Below are 18,784 nucleotides of genomic sequence, written 5' to 3' on the forward strand. Positions count from 1 at the left end.
ATATCTCAGATTGATCCGTCTCAGATAGTGTATATATATATATATATATATATATATATATATATAAAAAGCCTATTCTTTTCAATTTAAAAATAGTTTTTTTGGGGGGCCTTTCATAGATTACGGGAATAAGCCGTCTATTTGTCTCCCACTCGGTCAGTCTGTGGGCTATTTTAGACACAGGAGCCCGTTTGACCAAACTCCTACCACCCTTCGTTCTTTTTTAACAAGTCTGACTTCAATTGTCTGGCATTCCAGACTGGCTGCAGATCAGCTCTCAGTTCCCCAGACAGGGACCAGGCCAAATGCCATGCCTTGTAGGGCCTGATCACATGCACAGCAGGACCGTAGAGAGCTGCCCCGCCCACACACACCTCATCGCATCAGAGCCTGGAAATAAAACGCAAACTAGATAACAGAGGTCATCAGGAGCAAGGAGGTGACTCAGCTCATAAAGTACGGAGAAACTGACACTTTGTTGTGCATAATAAGATTGGACTGTTAAGACTTAAACCTATTCTTGAACACAATTATACAAAGATCTGAGTGTGTTAATGTCTTCTTGTGAACTTGATGAAGATGCATGTATCCCCAGACACATCCAAATACTTGGGAGTGAAATTCGTTTTTGTTGTGAATTTGCTGAAAAGTTGTAGCAAATTTGTGAACTGTCTTCCTTAAAGTTAATTAATCCAAGGTGCATTTATACAGAAAACCAAAGAAAAAAAAATGTTTAAATGAATGATCCTGCAGGGTAATGTGCAGACTTCATAGACCAGGCTTGGGTATTCGTATTTGATTTAAAGAAACAAATGAAACAAACAAACACATATCCTTTCTAATATAGTATATTTTAATTGAATACATTTTTTTTTTAAAAAGGGCGTGCTTTAATGAATGCTAACACAGAACAGTATGTGTAAATTTGGCTCCAACAAGCCCTGTCAATTAGTCTAAGGAAGATGTAGACCTGGCATTTATTTCTCAAAGCCCACATTTCTGTGTCACTGCTGCCATTTGCATGCAAACCCCATCACTCATCCCACAGCATTCAGAGCTCTGTTTTGGCTTCCACTACCGCCTCAATCAAAAGGACAGAACAAATCTATTTCCCAGCATAATAATTTGAGGCATTTTTGTGCCTGTAGGGTAATAAATAGATCCTAAATAAATATGTTTTCCTCTCTTATGTAATGTGAGAGAATGAGACAGGGAGGAGATGGAAAGTCCAATGGCTCAGTGAAGTGAGGATATATGAGGAGACGTGTTTGACAGAATGGAAAGATGGATGATTGTGCGATCGAAGTGAAATTAGCCTGTGAGCAGAGCTGTCTCCTCAACAGCGGTTTAAGACTGCCACCTGACTGGGCTGTTGGCCTTTTAAAGACAAAACCCTGTGGAGGATAGATACAGTATGGGTTAAAAGGTATTTAATATACCCGTAGACACTTTTCAACAGCTCACCAGGAAATTGTAACAACATATGAGAAATGGTGACAAATTTTCACTCATAATGAATAGGGAAAAATGTGACAATTTGACTATTTGGGGAAAAGTATATGTTTGGAACCAGTTAGAATCACTCTAAACATTACTGGCACTAAGTAATATTTTTTTTATAACATTAAAAACATGCTTTGCTTTGCCTAAACAGATGTCTGCAGATGACTAATTGGGACATAGTCTTTAGAAAACATAGTGAGACCACAGCTTTATGTCTTATCTAATACTAAATCCAAACGTAGGAATAATGAAACAATAAAGAGCTTTATATGTTATAATTTTTCTCTCTTCAAAGATTAGTCCTCTCCAAAATTGCTTGGCCAATAAATCCCTAAAGATATTAGATGAAAGCTCCTTAAGATGTAGTTAATTTATAGTTTTTGTGTCAACCAAACATTCAAACACAGCTTCATTTTTATGTCAACAATGTTAGGATTAATATATTGAGTTTTGTGAGCAATTTTCAGGAGGCCATTTTTAGGATATCCATTTTCATTGTTGACTTCAATTATTGTGGTCGTCTAGCAACGATTGTCTCATGAGAATCTTTACTTTTTCATAATATATTGTAGTTGCATCTGATGCACAACACTTGTGCATAAAGCAAACTTAAAACAACTGACACCAGTGGCCAGTCAGACTCGTAAATAAAGTTAACATCTACACTTCAAAGAATATAAAAGCTAAATAAAACTAAAAAGATGAATGGTGCACTGGTATTGCCAACACACATCAAACAACAGCAAAAGAAAGTCCTGCTTTAAACATCTTTTCAATCCAAATACTTCTGACCTATATACAGTAGTCCCTCGCTACGTCGCGGTTCGACTTTCGTGGACTCGCTCTTTCACGGTTTTTCAAAGTAACATTGGACATGACACACAATTGGCTGACTGATGGATTAGCCGGAAGATCCACATGGATTTTTCAAATTTAAAATGAATTATTTTAAATTATTTAGCACCTCCTGCACGTGTGCAGCCCACAGGTACAGGGAGAAGCTCCCTCCTGCGACCTGTGATCTCCACTCTGCAGCGGAGAAGTGGGCGTGGCCGAGCACATTGGCTGGTGGCAGAGAGCAGTGGCTTCAGATGTTATCAGTCCATTAAATGGATGTTATTAGTTGTTATCATCCCCATAGGTAGCATTCAGACTGTTCCCTCCAACCTCCTAGTAAGTTTAAAGTTAAGTTTTTATGGATGATAATATGCATCGTGGCTCGCGTGTAAAACCAGAAGTGTATTTCAGTTATTTTTATATAACCCTTTTCTTAAACCTGACCTTACACCTGACCCAGACTACTGACCCTAAACTTAACCCCCTTACCCTTGAACCTTAATCTAACCCTGACCCTAAACCTAAACCCCAGACCCATATAAAATGTAACCCCCAGACCCTTGACTCTTAACATAACCACATGCCCATATTATCAGTGATAATAACACATCTATAAAATCTACTAGGAGGTAGAGGAGGGGCAGTCTGAACGCTACGTATGGGGATGATAACAACTAATAACAGCCATTTAATGGATGATAACATCCGAAGCGGGTGGAGAGAGCGGAGATCTTGACATGCTGTGCTCTTTTAGAGCGTTTAGAGTTTAGAAACATTGTTTACAATATTGCAAGAGTGTGGGAAGGGTTTAAAACACCTTTATATACATATATATACTAAAATAAACTCCTACTAGTACTTACTACTTGTACTACTATTCCGACTTTGCAGTTTTTCACTTATCATGGGGGGAGCTGAGAACGAAAACCCCCAGGATAAACGAGGGACTACTGTACCTTTAAATCTTTAAAAATAAATCGACACCTGTATTTTTATCTAACAAAACAAAACATCAATTGAAGAGTTGTGTCATCATTATCAAGAGTCAAATCTTTCAAAAAGAGGATACACCAAGAAAATATACACTGAAATGTCTACATGCACAAAACCGAGGATTGCTCCTGCAAACGTTCTTGCTAAATCTTAATGAACATTAAATTGAACATTAACTCATGAGCTAGTTAACCTTCCTGTTCGTTCAAAAAATTACTATGTAACACACTGTAAATAAGACCCTCCTGACATCTACTGTTGAATCAACACTTTGCAGAGATGAAGAGTAATTTCACTAAGTGTGAAAATGAAAGACCAATAGAAGATAAAACAAATTTTTGTTTGACTATCTATTTTCTATAGAATGATAACAAAAAAATGATGGCAAGGCAGTATGTCACACAGCTTGGAGAAATGAGCGGAAAATTTCTCTCAACATAAGTGAGAAAAAAATTAAGTGTTTTGCCCGTAATTGTAAGAAACCAATCCCCGTGCAATAGGAATTCTGAACAAAGCAACAAGTAATAATAATTATGTCATAGATTGTGATGCAGAAATTCCTGAGTCTGGTGCCTCGGACCCAGACCCGCCAGAGTAGAACAGACAGGAGAAGAAAACTGCAGCGCATCAGCACCTCCAAAGAAGCTGAAAGTGTTGAAGCTAGATTCTTCAAGTGTTGTTTTAAAACATGTATTCAAACTGTGAGAGTAGAACAAATTGTGTCCGGTTTTATTCTTAGTAGGCTTAACTCATGGTTGATTTAGGTGATTCTATTGAAGTTTAAGGATAACATTATATTTTCAGGAAAATTAGTTTCAGCAACAACAACAAAAAAAGGTATTAAAAAATGTTGTGAGGGTTTTGTACACAATGTAAATTAGCCCACACTGTGATAGACTGGCTACTTGTTCTTGGTATAACCTGCCTTTTACCCAATAGCCACTTGAGAAAGACACCAGCTTCCTGTGTCCCTGAACAAGATAACATGGAGATTCATGGATAGCTGGATGGACAGCTGTGATGTAAAAAATGTTCTTGTCACAATAAAAGCTGTCAAGCTGTGTAAAGATGCAACAATGAAAACTGCAAATTAACATGCAAGCAGCCGTGTACATATTTTCAGTTACTAGTATTTTTACTAGTACTTTATTTTTAGTATATTTTGGCCATTCTGTGTAAACATTCCTGTAAAACTGTGTCATTTTGGTCCAACGTTGACAACAAAACTGAAATGTTTCCCTGCGCCTGAAGCATCACCAGAGAACATTTTACAGCACTTGTACAGAGTCTCAATTTGTCAAGTGCCCTAAGGCATGTCGGGCTTTTTAGAGAAAAAAAAATCAACTTTCGCATTTAGGGTCTACTATCACACACCCCACAATGTCTGTAAAGATCAGCAGCTTCCAATTCTCCACACATTGCACCGACCCATCAATTCACTGAACAGCTCCTGTTGGTTAAATGGGTGTGCGCAGTGACAAGCCTTTCTTACCACAACCTTTAATCCAGAGTTATAGCAAAATGTGCCCATGTTAGTCTGGACCAAATAAACCTATTACCATATGCTATCCGTTACCAAAATGTTCTCATTTGAAATAAACTTAAAACATCACTCACTAACAGAGGGCAGCACATGTGTCATTGATAGTTACAGAAGGAAGTATTTAATATGCCACAGTTCTAAATATATCATTTGAAAGGTATCAAATTTATTATTTCAAAATAAAGTAAACAAAATAAATTTTATAAGAAATGAAACAAAGTGTACAATTCTCTCCACCCAAGCAGTAGAAGCAGAAAAATTTGCACTTTCAGTAGGACCAGTATACTGTATCGGAGAAAGTAAACTTATACTGCAGACAGGGAGGGAAAGGTGAAGCCTGAGATAACTAGAAAGGAATGCTCCTACAATGACAAAACACTTGGTAAACCGTACCCTGCTATCTTCATTAAGAATGCATACGATGGTCTAACCAAGAAAAAAAAGACAAGGACGCAAGAGGAGATTGATAGTAGGGACCTCTCCTTGTGGGGTTAGGAGCTTTCCTGTGCACTTTTTACAGGAAATCAGAGGAACAACAGAAAAGGAAAAGTGAAGTTCAACTGAAAATCTTAACTACCTGCAATCGCTCAAAAGCAAACACATTACTCCACCATTCCTTATGTTCATGTGCAGGTATACATGGACTGTTTTTTTAACTCCCTGGGACCTTTTGTATGGTTATAGTCGAAAAGGACATCCACTCAAGGTGGGAAAAAGAAACACCTCATTTTCAATTATTTGATTAACAGCTATCCTCTGTGCAAGAAAATCCAACACCCCATATGCTGCCCTGAACTCCCCAACTGCCTCCTGAAAGAGCTGGTCTGTGTCACACACTTCTAGGGTTACTTTGCAGATCAAACTGGAGAGGAGTGCAAAAAGGAGAGAAATCCACAGAGACATCAGAGGGAAGAGGGGAAGACAGACAGTGGGAAAAAATGACTTAAAGGAAAGGATAGACAACATAACTCAATGAAGGACCAGACACTTTTACATTTTTTTTTTTTCAGTCTTCACATACAAAATATAAATTATGGAATAAAATGTATCATTTTAGCTTTTAGCTTCTTTTAGATTTCAGCTCGATAACAAACCTTAAACTAACCTTTTTGAACCAACCTAAGATCAGTCTCCATGCGAATCATACTGTTGCTATATAGTGATGTTGCTCAATGATAGAGTGTGATCATTTTAAAGGATGAGAGTGGTTCAAGCCCCAGCTCTACTATGCCCATGTGTCTTTGGACAAATTACTGAACACCCTCATAGACCTAGATATCCTTATCTGCTGCATGATTCCATCAGCTATAAGTCATTTTGGACAAAAGCATCTGATAAATCACAGTATTGTAACTTCTACAGGGTTCCAACAAACAAACCTTTACTCTTGTCCAATAAAAGATGACAAATGCCTCAGATGGTATACTAAAAAGCTCCAGAGTAGCAGTGGATTATCCTGCGGGGTAATAACTCCCCTGACACTTTTGCTCCCTACTTCCTCCCAACTGGGACCAATAGTTAATGCAACTTCCTGTTAGCCCATAAACAAACAGTGCAATCAACTGAAGTCAGGCTGAAAATCCTCTTGTGCCACCTAAAAGAGGTCAAGAGGCATTTACTGGTCATAATTTTTACCTGTGTCCGTGACAGATTCACGACTGCACAGCTTGGTCTCTAAGGCAAGTGGAAGTAGTAGTTCCAACAACTTTATCTCATTTTCTCACCAGCTATAGGCATTCACTTGAAATAAGACTCAAGGGGGGAAAAACTAGATAAAAAGAATTATACAAGAAAAAAATTTGTATAAAGCTGAAAATGCTTATCAGTTTCACAAAATATGATTTCTTTTTTGTAGATTTTTATTGTTTGCTATTTATCAGATTTAGCACATCTTATTGCTTTTCTTACCAGGTTTTATTTCACTTGTGTTTTGATTTTATTTTGTATTGTGTAAGCCATGTTTTATTTTTTATTTGGTACAGCACTTTGGTCTGGTAAAGTGCTTTAAAAATAAAGTTGGTTTGGATTGGAAATATAGGGTCTTTGTAAAAGAAGTTATTGTTATTAAGCTTGACAAACAGCAATAATCAAGAAAGATAATTTAAAAAAGAGCAATGAAAAATGATGATACTTATTTTTTCTAATGTACAGTACTGGGCAAAAACATTCAACCATGTATAATTTCTTTAAAATTTATTTTCAAGAAATCACATTTTGTCATCTTTTTAAATTATATACAACAATATTTCTTCAGGCTTCTTAAGAATGATGATGCCCAGATAAATGGTGGGGGTTGAGTCAGGAAAGGCATTCATAATAAAATTTTTGCCAAAACAAATATGGGGATCAGTCAGGGCTCGAATTAACAAATGCCTATGGTGCCATTAACCAGAAGGGTGTAGGTGAAAACTGGATTTGAATGCAGGTGATCCACTGTGGCTACCACAAATAACATTACATTAAAAAAAATTAAAATTAAAATAAATTGTTTATTTGTGACAAGCTGTTGGTAACAAAGTGCATAAAGCTCAAATACAGAATTTGTTCTTTGCCAAGCTGTCAGTAATGTCAACAGACGACTGGTAAACCTATTGAATTAGTTTTTCATCTTGTTTGAATGACTCATAGGCCAGAGTTTAGTTATTAAACAATAAAACAGAGACTTTTTTCTGAAAAATGCCAAGTGCTAAACTGGAAATTAGGAACAAAGTGGCCCAAGTCCAAAGAAAAACTTTTGAAAGATTGTAAGAAAGTCTATAGAACTAGTAGGATCACTTTAAAATATTACTCCAATTGAGGGATGACTCTAAACTTTTGTACAATATTGTATATGTGTAGGCTTATTGGACTCTTCTATCAAGTGGGGTGCATCAGCCTCTGCTCATTCATTCATGGAAAAAAGCCTAAAATCAAAAAGAACGAAAAAGTTATCTAGCATGATTAAGACCAAACTTTTATTATTCTGTGTAGGATTTGTGTGACATCATGCCACCACAATAAATACAAATCATTAGATCACTATTTCAACAAAACATACATGTATATAGTGAAAGCACAAGCACAGAAATCTGCCCATCTGAAGCGAAGCAAAACAAAAACCCACATCTCCCACACCACATACAGGCCTGTTGCAGCGCCGGTGGGGAAACCACCGCTCTTTCATGGATGTTAGACATGTCTTCATTTGGGTACACAGTGATCTCAGATTAGTCCTGTATGTCCAGCTAGCACTTTGGGACGCAAAGACCTCGGCTTCAAAGAGTGAGAGGAAATGCCGTGCCCTTCCTGTCGCTCCCCGTCAGACCCAAATGACGTGATCTCGATGTGATTAAGAGATTATGCTTACAAAAAAGGAAGAAACAGTATGAGCTCATAAAAGTAAAGACAGATTTGTACAGTTCAGTACAAAAAATGCATAATTACTGCATGCCAAAGTACAGAAAACAGTGGGTGATCTGACTATGACAACTATGAGCTAATTCATTGTTTTTAGGGGGTTTCAGTTTACATCATAACCATGTCCTTCAAACATTCCCAACAATATGTTTTTGTACAGTATGGTGATAGATTTAACTTTTAGGGATTTCCTAGAGTTGTGCTCTCTGAAAACAAGTCAGACACCATGTTATTCCTTGTTAGTACTCTTCTATCAATGATTAACTACAGTTTGTTTTACTTTCCCTCCCTTACTGGCTGCGACGTGTCTTAAAGTTTTACCAGTAGTGTGGGGAGATGTAACACATCAGTGCTTTGATGTTTTTGCGTGATTTGTTTTAAGGGGGAAAAAAGCTTGTTACAATCCTGTGAACTTGTATAAATGTTGTTTTCTTTGTGTGCCTGTGGAAAAAGAACTCATGGGTGCACAGCATTTGTGGCACAACCCTTGAATGCACACATGCCCTTACTTGACTTCTTAATCTTCAGTTTCCTGCCCTCCCTCACGTATCTCAGAATAAAAACTTCATGCTGCTGTGATTCCTCCCCTTGCTTTGCCTCTGTAGCCCCTCTGTGTGTCGTCTACAACAGCTATATCCCTTCTCACCACAACTCCCCTCCCAAAGCCCCTCCGTTCCTGCTGTTTTCACTGGGCACTGCACAAAAACGGCACTTGGCTTGATCCCAACAACTGAGGCCCACATACCTCCCAATCTCTAGATTAAATAGCACCAGTCTCTGAAGTCCTTCCAGGGACTAATAGCTTTTGTTGCTGGGAATAATCCACACATCCTCTCCCACATCCCGGGAAACCGCTGGCCTGTTGTGAACCCCGCCTTTGCCCTCTTAATTTTTCTCTCTCATCTCCATCTTAATCTACTCTTCAATTTTGGTTGACCTCCCAGACTCCCCATGGCATCAACCCTGTGGTTTAGTGCAGTGGCATCCAGGACTGAACCACCGGCGTTGAGGGGAGGATACACTTAAGTTGACATTTGGCTGAGAACCATGCTGAGTTTTCTAGGGAGTTAATGCAGGTGCTGTATGAAGCTTAATGAAGGTCTTAAATTCTTCCCACTCATCTCCAGCTAAGTGAAGCATAAGCAACTAGGAAACAACGGAAAGTGTCTGGGTGCTACAATCACCTCAGGGAAAGAAAACACCCATCAGGCAAAGAGCTCAGCAGAGCAGCCTCTGTGTCAGCACTTGAAGTTCAGTCAAAGTAAATAAAGCACATGGGCAAATTTTCACATGAATGGGATTTTTTTTTTTTTTTTCAAAACACAAATCAAGAAACCTTCTCCTCTGTAGTTTTGTTCCAGAGCGAGGCCCAGAGAACAACCCTCGTCGCCCTCTGTCGTTCAAAAAAACCCTGATACAGTCGGCAATGACGTCAGAAATTTATGCAGGGTGCATATTCTGCTATGAGCTCATATCCTGTCTGGGGCACTTTTTCTCGAGGGAGGCCAGCCAGGGGGAAAAAAGGCAGACAAAGAGAAAAAAGAGACTGTGGTTTCAGACCTACAGACATCGAGATGTTTGATAATCGCCTTAATTATACTGTTTTATAAGAAACATATTTTAAGAAGACTAGACATTGATCGCCTCTATTTTGCTTCAGTTTTTAATTTTAACCATAATAATAAGACTCTCAGCAGGGTATAGTTCCATTTACAGACACGATATGCCATCTAAACAACTATATCAAGTTTAAAAAAGAAAAGCCTATTGCAAAATGCCAGATGCTAGAATGAGAAATGACTGGCCATAGAGGCGACAGAAAAGAGCACGGCAAACACAGCAAGTTTGAAGATTGCAATTTAATATAATGGCACAGAAGGAAAAGGACAGTAAAATTACAAAAATGGAAATATGTGCAAAAAAAACTTATCTTAAAAACAGGCTAAAATATCTAAACTGAAAGGTGAACAAATAACTAATAAAGACCAATTGGTTATAACATAATCTATAACTTTAAGGCAGGGGCGTCCAAAGTGTGGCCCGGGGGCCATATGTGGCCCTTGGAGTGATTTTGTGTGGCCCTCGACTACAATTAAAGAATGGTATATTTTTGACCCACAAGCTAAGAGGTTGCTGCAGATGTAGACCATCTTTAGATTTAATGGTGATACTTTTTAAATATAATTTTTAGGTTTAACAGCAAAAAAGATTAAAATAATCTTCTCAAAATGAGCAAAATTAAGTACAATACAAAAATGTTGCAATAATTAATCCCTTTATCCTACAACAAACGTTAACTGACCTACATAAAAGTAGAATTTGGATGGTAATTCATAAAACTTGGCTAAATATAACAAATGTTTTCAAAGAAAATAACTTCAGTTGAGTTAATCGATGGGAAGAAATTGGACATTTTAAAAATAATATAAAGCGGTATCATCGACATACAAGTTGATCAACTTTATCAGTGTCCCTTCAAATCTTCTGTGAATCTGTTTTAGTGACTGACAGCTGTTTTTCAGAACTTTTGATGACCCATTTAGGCAGTCCATGGTCCAAATGGGGGATTGAAGTTCCACCCCCTTTGGTAAAGAACAGTTGCTCATTTCAGGCTTTTGCCTATGAAAATAAATGAAAATTAACTTTCAAAGCACAAGAAAACAAATAATAGACCCCCAAAATCTAATACATTGATTTTTTTTTTTTTTTTTAAGGAAAAAAAATGGTCATTGTTTAGAAGGCTCATAATGTTCTGGATCTATAAGAATTTAAACTAAACTTTTAACCTTTCTCCAAAATATATTGCAAGTTGTTAAAAATTAGGAGAACAAAAAAAGGGGGGGGGGTCCTAAATTCTGATATTTCTGGCCCACGAGACCTTTCATTTAGACAGTTCTGGTCCACCTATGAAAATGTTTGGACGCCCCTGCTTTAAGGCATTTTGCTTGTTAATCAGCATCTGAACCTGTAAAAAATATCCATGATTATCAACGTAAAGTAAAACATAAATAAATAAAACAAAACAAAAAATACTAGAAATCCACTGGAAGAATATATATTACTCAGGTGTAATGTTAGACTGCTTATTTACTGAAGTTGTGCCTACCTCTCTAATCACAAAGTTTTATGGTTTGGGTATTCATAAAGGTACAAGAAAACAGTAAAACATGAACAACTGTGGTGAATATCAATAATACGATTAAAGTACCAAAAAGTGGGAAGATTATTAGTTGAGAAGTCTGGAAAAAGATGCCAAAGTCAGATGTTTTTGGTAGTAAATGAAGATAAAAAATGGCAACATAGAAATTGAAAAAAATAAAAAATTTAAACTCCTGAGACCTTGCATCCACATATTTTGGCTTTGCTGTACCTTAAACTTCACTCTGTTCAATAATGTTTTACACTTTGTTAAGTCATGTTAATGTTGTTGTGTTAAGCTGTAAAATAAGCCCAATGTCCCCATCTGAGGATTTCTTTTTTTTTTTTACAAAAGTATGTCATAACCATGTAACAAAATACAACTTCCTGTTCGAAGAGGAAGCTTTATTTATACACAAATCAGGTCCATCTAATCACAAATATCTGGGAGATACGAAAAATGCATCGCAAACCAGAGCTCGGGTCTCAGGAGGTTAAGGGTTATTCGATGAGAGAAAACAGGAACAAGACATTAAAAACTGTGCACAATGAAAGCTAATATTTTATGCTAACATGGATTTAGGCATGTTTTACAATGACAAGGAACAGAGAAATATTTAGAAAAAGATTTTTTAGAAATGTTTATTTAAAAATAAATTCAATTATGAGAATCTCTAAAAATAACTAAATAATGTGAGGGCTTTGAAATATAAAATATACATATGTCATTAATCATAAACTCAAATGAATTTATTTATTTATTTATTAGGTTAAAAATAACAATGAAGAAACAATGGAGAAAGCTGGAAAAACAAGTGATTGGTTGTGCGTTTGTTAAAGAACTTAATGTCCAATAACTTCAAAAAGACGGTTGTAACCATCTTTTTTGAAGAACAGCAAAGGTAAAGACAAATAAATATCCAAAACATTGAACTTATAAAATCAACTATTTCAGTGGCAAAAACTATGGCAATGTGGACTGTTAAAGGTGTCACTTAGTGCACTGAATCCCCAGATATTTGCCATTATTGCAAATCATTTACGAGAAACATTTCAGTAACTTTCAAATAAATAAACTCAAAACGCAAAGTAGCTGTTTTTGTTCACTCTCTGCACTCGACAGAGTTGTTTACAGACACACAAAAAAACTGCAGTATTTTCACAACCAAAACAAATATAAAACACTATTAAAGCCCCTGTAAACAATCTGCCATTTAGCAAACAATTTTGTTAATAGCTGGTAAACATTCTGAAGCATTGAACAGATATTCCCCTCAGGAATTGATGAAGGACAAAACACAAAGTGAATATTGAGCTTGGCTGTTCATTCATCATGTGGCTACAAATACATCACAAAATTAGGTCTAATGTTATTCTAGATCTGCAGAGTGAGGACAAAAGCAACTGTCTGAAACGCCAATATGACGGTGTTGGCTGGATAGCAAATAGTTTCTGCCGTTCCTTTGCATGAAATACAAAAAGTATAAATATCTAGAATCTAAAATCTTCAATAGAATGGCACTTACTCATCATTGGTCCTTGTACATTTAATGAAGGAAGAAATGATTATTTATCAACTGTAGGCTTAGCTGTGTGGTTTTCAAATTCATATTCTGCCAACATGCTCAGGCTGTTTTGTTCTCTCTGAATGACAAGTACCACACATGCAAATGATTGCTTAATACAACTCAAGAGTGCGCGCAAAACCTTCTCATGCTAAAAACTGTGTGCTTCGCGTTCATGTTCGGCAAACTCAGATATCCGTTAATAGACTATCACATTCATAACGTCTCTTAAACTTTAAAGCTTATAATAGAAAAGTGACCGTGCTCGCTTCTTGTATCTCTTTTCTGCCGCTTTATTTGTTCATATTAAAGACAGAAATGTCAAATACCTGGCCATGCCAAGACTGGAGAACTCTGCTGAGACGATGAGAACATCAAGACGGGGAAAGGGGTGAACCCCGAGGACGTCATGGGCTGCAGCCAGACACTGGGGCAACAGCTTGAGGACACCAGCCTGCAACAACAACAACAACAAGTTTTTAAAACAACTAAATAAAAACTCCATTTCAGGTTTTATATAAATCCTTATTAATGAACAAAGTATGCAGTAGTCTGCTTTCATCTTCCATTTACATTTATGGCTGTTAGCTCCTGAAGAAACTGTTCTTCAGCCAGCTCAGGAGAGACTGAGCAAACACAAGTCTTTGATAAAATGTTATTCCAGTTTACACACCTAAAGTAAAAGGAATGTTCTAAGTGTCCCCTGTGGAAAAAGACCCACCATTCTGCTGGGATACAGCAGCTGAAAACCTCTGGCATTTTGACACCAACATTAACCAACGCTAACTGTCTCTTCTGATCTCATAAAATCTAATTAGCTGAAGTCTCAGTGGCTCACTGACAGAACCCCACCTGGGCCTTCTGGAGCAGGCAGACCGGGCTAAATACACGGTGTGGAATCACCCGCTGGGACCAAGCCGACCGTTCAGCAAACCGGCAAGGGTAGTCGCCATGGGAACAAGAAATGCCGTCATCTGCCATGCTTAAATAATCAGCTGCAGTGAGGTTCTCATTCTCAAGAGATGAGTGACACAATGCAGAGTCAATCCTGGTGGTCTGGTCTCCTCTGCAGTAGATAAAAACAAGCAATAAAGGTTTAATCAAATAATCTCTTTCCCAAGCATGAAATAGATGGCAATAGAAATTTGTAAAATATATAGTAAGAAAAAAAAATCAAACTACAAACACTCCAAAATACTGAAGCGTCGGCGTCGCTATAATTCAATATCCAGCACTAACTTCATCATCATCATCATCACAAGTTTTCCAAAGGTGTAGTGCGACAGCCAAGTTTCCCTCCAGTCATTCACTAAAAATAAAAGCCTTCCTTGTACAGTAGTCTGAGATTTGTGGGGCTCTGTCTGTTGCTGAAGGAAAATTTTGAGTGGAGGAGGGGGATTACTGGAAACCACTGGCAGATCTGCCAACCTGCTGGCTAATGGAGCCCAACCCTGCCCGGCCCAAAGGAAACTTGGCCTCTCAAATGCAACAACCTGCACTTTATTTCCTGTACACTTGTAAAAATTATGTTCAATTTAGGGTTTTTGTCTTCAATGGCCAGCAGACAGCATAATAAAAAAGCTAATTATGTACTGAACCCTATCCATCACCTTAACTTCAACTGCACTGTTTTTGGGTCTGGTAAAGGGAAAGTTTAACCATGGAATATTGAAGGGCCAGACTCAGGTTAATGGCAGTCTGGAGGGGAGAAGGTCTTACAAGAAGAAAAAGGACAGAGGAAAAACATTTAAATACCTGCCAGTCTGAAGCTGTGTGCCCTTTAGGACTTCACTAGAGGAGCCTCCCAGTCCGGACTCAGTCAGTTCAACAAACCCAGCAATAGGTTTGCCACAGTCTGCCCCAACTTCAACCTCTTTTTCTTGCACTGGAAAGGTTTCTGCTGTGACCTGGCACCAGTAACCCACTGCCAAAGCAAGGGTGGATGCAGGCATGGGCATTGTGACATAATAATTCCAGATTAAGGAATCTGCAGGTGAAATAAAAAGAAGAATTAAAATGTCAAAGTTTAAGAAACTGATTTAGAATGAAAATAAGGAACAAGAACATTTTAAACTTGGGTGTTTTTTTTTTTGTTTGTTTGTTTGACTTTGATGGTTTCTGATTGGGTTTTCGTATCTTAAACGTTATCAAACTTTGTCTAATAATGTCTGTTTGACCGTAAAGCTGTAAACTTGCAAAGTTAAACCAAACTGACGGGAACTGATAAAAGTTCACCCACGTAGCAGTTTCTGAGAATTGTTTTTCTTTTGTAAAATCCGAAATGTCAGGGTTTATACATAAACACATATTTGATCAATCTCACATCATCAATCTCACACTGTCATTGTTTCTCTTAACTGTGAAGCAGAATTTAACTGATACAAATGGTATCAGAAACTCATTACTGTAAGCGTTTAATCAAAATGTTCTAAGATCGCCTTGCCCTTGTTGTGTAATCTAAACTGCCTGCATAATCAAGATGTCCAGTTTTCACTTCTTTCTGTGTGACAACAAAAGACGGCCAGATGCAGAAATCCTTCGGAGTTCACAGCGCTCAGCTCTAGAGGTTGTTGCTGTGTTTCTCCCCTTTTTGCAAAAAGCCTGGTTGAAAACTAATTTTGTTGTCCTGTGTGGTTCTTTATATTTTAGGTACAGAAATACCTATCAGTTTCCTTACCATTGAAAGTATTTTAGAGGGCAAAGACATTGCAAAAAAAGGTTGCAAAAACAAATAAATTCTTGTATGTCAATCAAAGTTAATGTAATGCTACATGTTATTAATTATTGAAGTAAAACTTCTATAAGTTTTCTGCTGTGATGATTTAATCCACATGGCAGTACACTACAGTATTTTAGCTGGTTTTTAATGTTTTTGAACCCAGACAAGAGGACAATACTAACTTTTCTACAGTAATTCAACTCACACAACGGACTGGCAAGAGAGCAATAGAAGGCTACAGTATGCCTGTATGAATAGCAAAAATAATGGCAGAAGTTAGAAACCAGGCCAAAGACATCAGTGGCTCATATTTTCCTAAATCCACTTTCTTTTTTGGGGGAAAAACAAGTACCGTACTTGCTGCTGTGCACGTCACACCGCCGTATAAGTCGCATCCGTTCAAATATGTCTAAGTGGAAAAAACATAAATAAGTCACTTCGCCGTATAAGTCGCATCTATTATGCGTCGCATTTAACAAGATTAACACTTAAAACTAATTATTTGTTTGCTCGAAATTATAGCAAAGGTGAATCTCAGTTGAACTTTTCCTTAATAAATGCACTTTAACGGTCAACTCAACTGCATTTCGCCTGGGCGACGCAGAGAAATGTAGTTGATTTGAAGTTTGCTCCAGAAGTTCCTTAGCGAGAAGACGGTGGCAGGCTAAGGCAAGCCAAGAGTCTCATTAATAGCCACGTTTACCTATCAATGAGACATTTGGCTTGTCATATTACTCTAGGGCCCTCTAGTGGCTGAAAATGGTAGTGGTCAATATTTTCCATGTCAGAATGAATGAAATCGTCAGCAAATCTCAGCAAAAAATTGTCATAAATATGGGGGAAAAAAACGTATATTAGTCGCTTCAGTGTATAAGTCGCAGGACTTGTAAATTTATGCAAAAGGGTGCGACTTGTACAGCGAAAAATATGATAGTAGACGGATCTATAAAATAGTTTCCATTTCATTCTCCATAAAATGTACTTTCAGTTTTGGAAAAAAAAAAATCGTCATTTAGCATCATTATACCATATGGTTCAGAAGCATCTGGGTACAAGTGTGGTATTTGTTGCACGAGACAAAAGAGGCACATTTCTGACTTTAGTGCTATAGACATAAAAACAATTTGACTTCTCCTGGGTGTCAATGCTTACGTGTGTCCCTGTCCTCAGCAGGAACAGCCTGATCCTCCCCGCTCATCAAAACCACACACTCACTGGGGGCCCGTACTGTTGCCTGCCATGTTGACATGGCAACAGGCGGCTCCTGGCAGGGGAAGAGGGCTCGGTTGTTGATGGGAGAACCGGCAGTGTAAACACACACCCTGGAAGAGTAAACAACGGTAAACTATAAACAACCCTCCTTTCATTGCTCAAAGGTTACAGCAAACACACAACGTGTCCCCTCACTCAAAACAGAGGAAAAAAGCTTGGAGGGGGATTTTTTTTTTTTTTGTGAATAAATTAATAAATAATATTTCCTAAGATGTTTAAGAAATATTCCACTGTGATCTGAACACATCCTGAGACAAACCTCCTGTCTTGATCCTTGGTCCATCTCACCGAGCCTCCTGAGGGTCTTGTCCTGTAGAAGATTCTGATAACACAGGGGAACTCCTGAGGTGTCTTTACCCCCATCTTCCTCACCTGCAGACTCCAGCGATCTTTACTAAACTGCAGTGAGCCACCATCTGGAGCACCAGGAGCATGGCTGCACAGCGAAAATAACCGATGCTTCTGTCTCCACTGTTCAGAATGTGTAGATAAAAGCTTCTGAATGAAGGCTTCCTGTGGACTCACTGATGCTGAACTTTCAGATGCAACGTTTGGAAGGTGGTCCAACACAGAAATGATGTCCACCTCTTCCACCTTTGACACATCGAGGTCACAGCAGTCCAGCACTAAGGTGAAATCACCTGTGTTTTGCCACAGTTGTGAAGCTTGAACGTTACTGTTGTCACTTTCAGTCTGGGATCCACACTCGGGCTGTAATTCAGCTTTGTCAAACAGCTTCTCCTTCCCCGTTTCAGGGTTTCTGTGCTCTGTTGTACCTGCCCCCATTGCACCAAAGTCCTGAAATTTAGTCCCAATATCACCAGCTCCAGGCTCAATGTCATCATCAGCCTTTGTGCCCCCTGCAGAGCAAGGCTCCAGGAACAAAACAATACTTCCACCAATGACCTTCTTGTCAAAATGAACTGTCAGGTCCAGCACATAATGTCTGACAAGAATGTGGTTAGTATTAGCTCGGAGCGGAAGGTCGTCTTTGTCTGGATTTAGGTCCCCATCTGGCTCCATGTCACAATGATGAAATCAAGCTAGAGCACAGGACAGTTAAACAAGGAGGGGCAAATCAATTTGATTTATTTTAGTGTTACTGTAATTGAGGTTGTGTGTACTTCAGACAAAACTACAGTACTATCTGCACAAACTTCTGTCTATGAGGTAATCTGCCTTCAAATTACACTCACCTTTATGAACAGCAAAACTATTTTATGAATCCATTTTATTAAAACACATCATTGCCAAATGCCCCTCTCATATCAGAGATCTTGGTGTCAAAATATTTGTTTTTACATTGCTCAAGCCTTGGAGAAGTCTTGATTTATTTAATTTAGGTTTGGTAAGTTTTATATTTATGCATAATAATAGTAATAATAAACTATGCTGCAAAATTAAATAGTTGGGGGGTGGGGGGGAGAATGGTAATTGAGTCAATCCAAAATGTTGGTTTGGCCCTTAATCCACTGATTACATGGTGCAAATTTATTTAAGGCATCAGAAGCATTTTAGAAAGCACATTCTGTTAACACCGTTGTTTTTGGTTACAATGTGAACAGAGAAAATGTTTTGAGGTGTTAGCGACGTGACACCTGCATTATTTAATTTCTAAAGTCGTGTGTGGGAGAACCTGACAGCTCATTTAATTACAACAGCTACTCGGCAGCAGAGTTGGCGCTAACTTTACCACAAACTTGTTCTCAAATAAAAGAGACTTAGCCGTGAAAACCGGAAAAGAGACGTCACCAAAACAACAAATGGCTTTCCGTTAGACAACCGAGGGCTTTGCGGTAATGTATAAACTGTCAACAA

The 18,784-nt window shown here is 38.0% G+C and overlaps 1 protein-coding gene across 1 annotated transcript in view; it reads right to left on the reverse strand.

Annotated features, from left to right (window-relative positions):
- The window catches only part of LOC119413046 (aminopeptidase O (putative)), a 96,672-nt gene extending 78,683 nt beyond the window's left edge, over window positions 1–17,989 (reverse strand). Inside the window, 5 exon segments of the mRNA XM_037680058.1 lie at window positions 13,305–13,429; window positions 13,828–14,041; window positions 14,731–14,962; window positions 16,847–17,016; window positions 17,226–17,989. Of these exon segments, the coding sequence (XP_037535986.1) occupies window positions 13,305–13,429; window positions 13,828–14,041; window positions 14,731–14,962; window positions 16,847–17,016; window positions 17,226–17,989 (1,505 nt within the window).
- Window positions 17,990–18,784: the final 795 nt, after the last annotated feature.

The sequence above is a fragment of the Nematolebias whitei genome, chromosome 8 (genome assembly GCF_014905685.2).
Source record: "Nematolebias whitei isolate Nwh7 chromosome 8, NemWhi1, whole genome shotgun sequence".
Taxonomy (NCBI): Eukaryota; Metazoa; Chordata; class Actinopteri; order Cyprinodontiformes; family Rivulidae; genus Nematolebias; species Nematolebias whitei.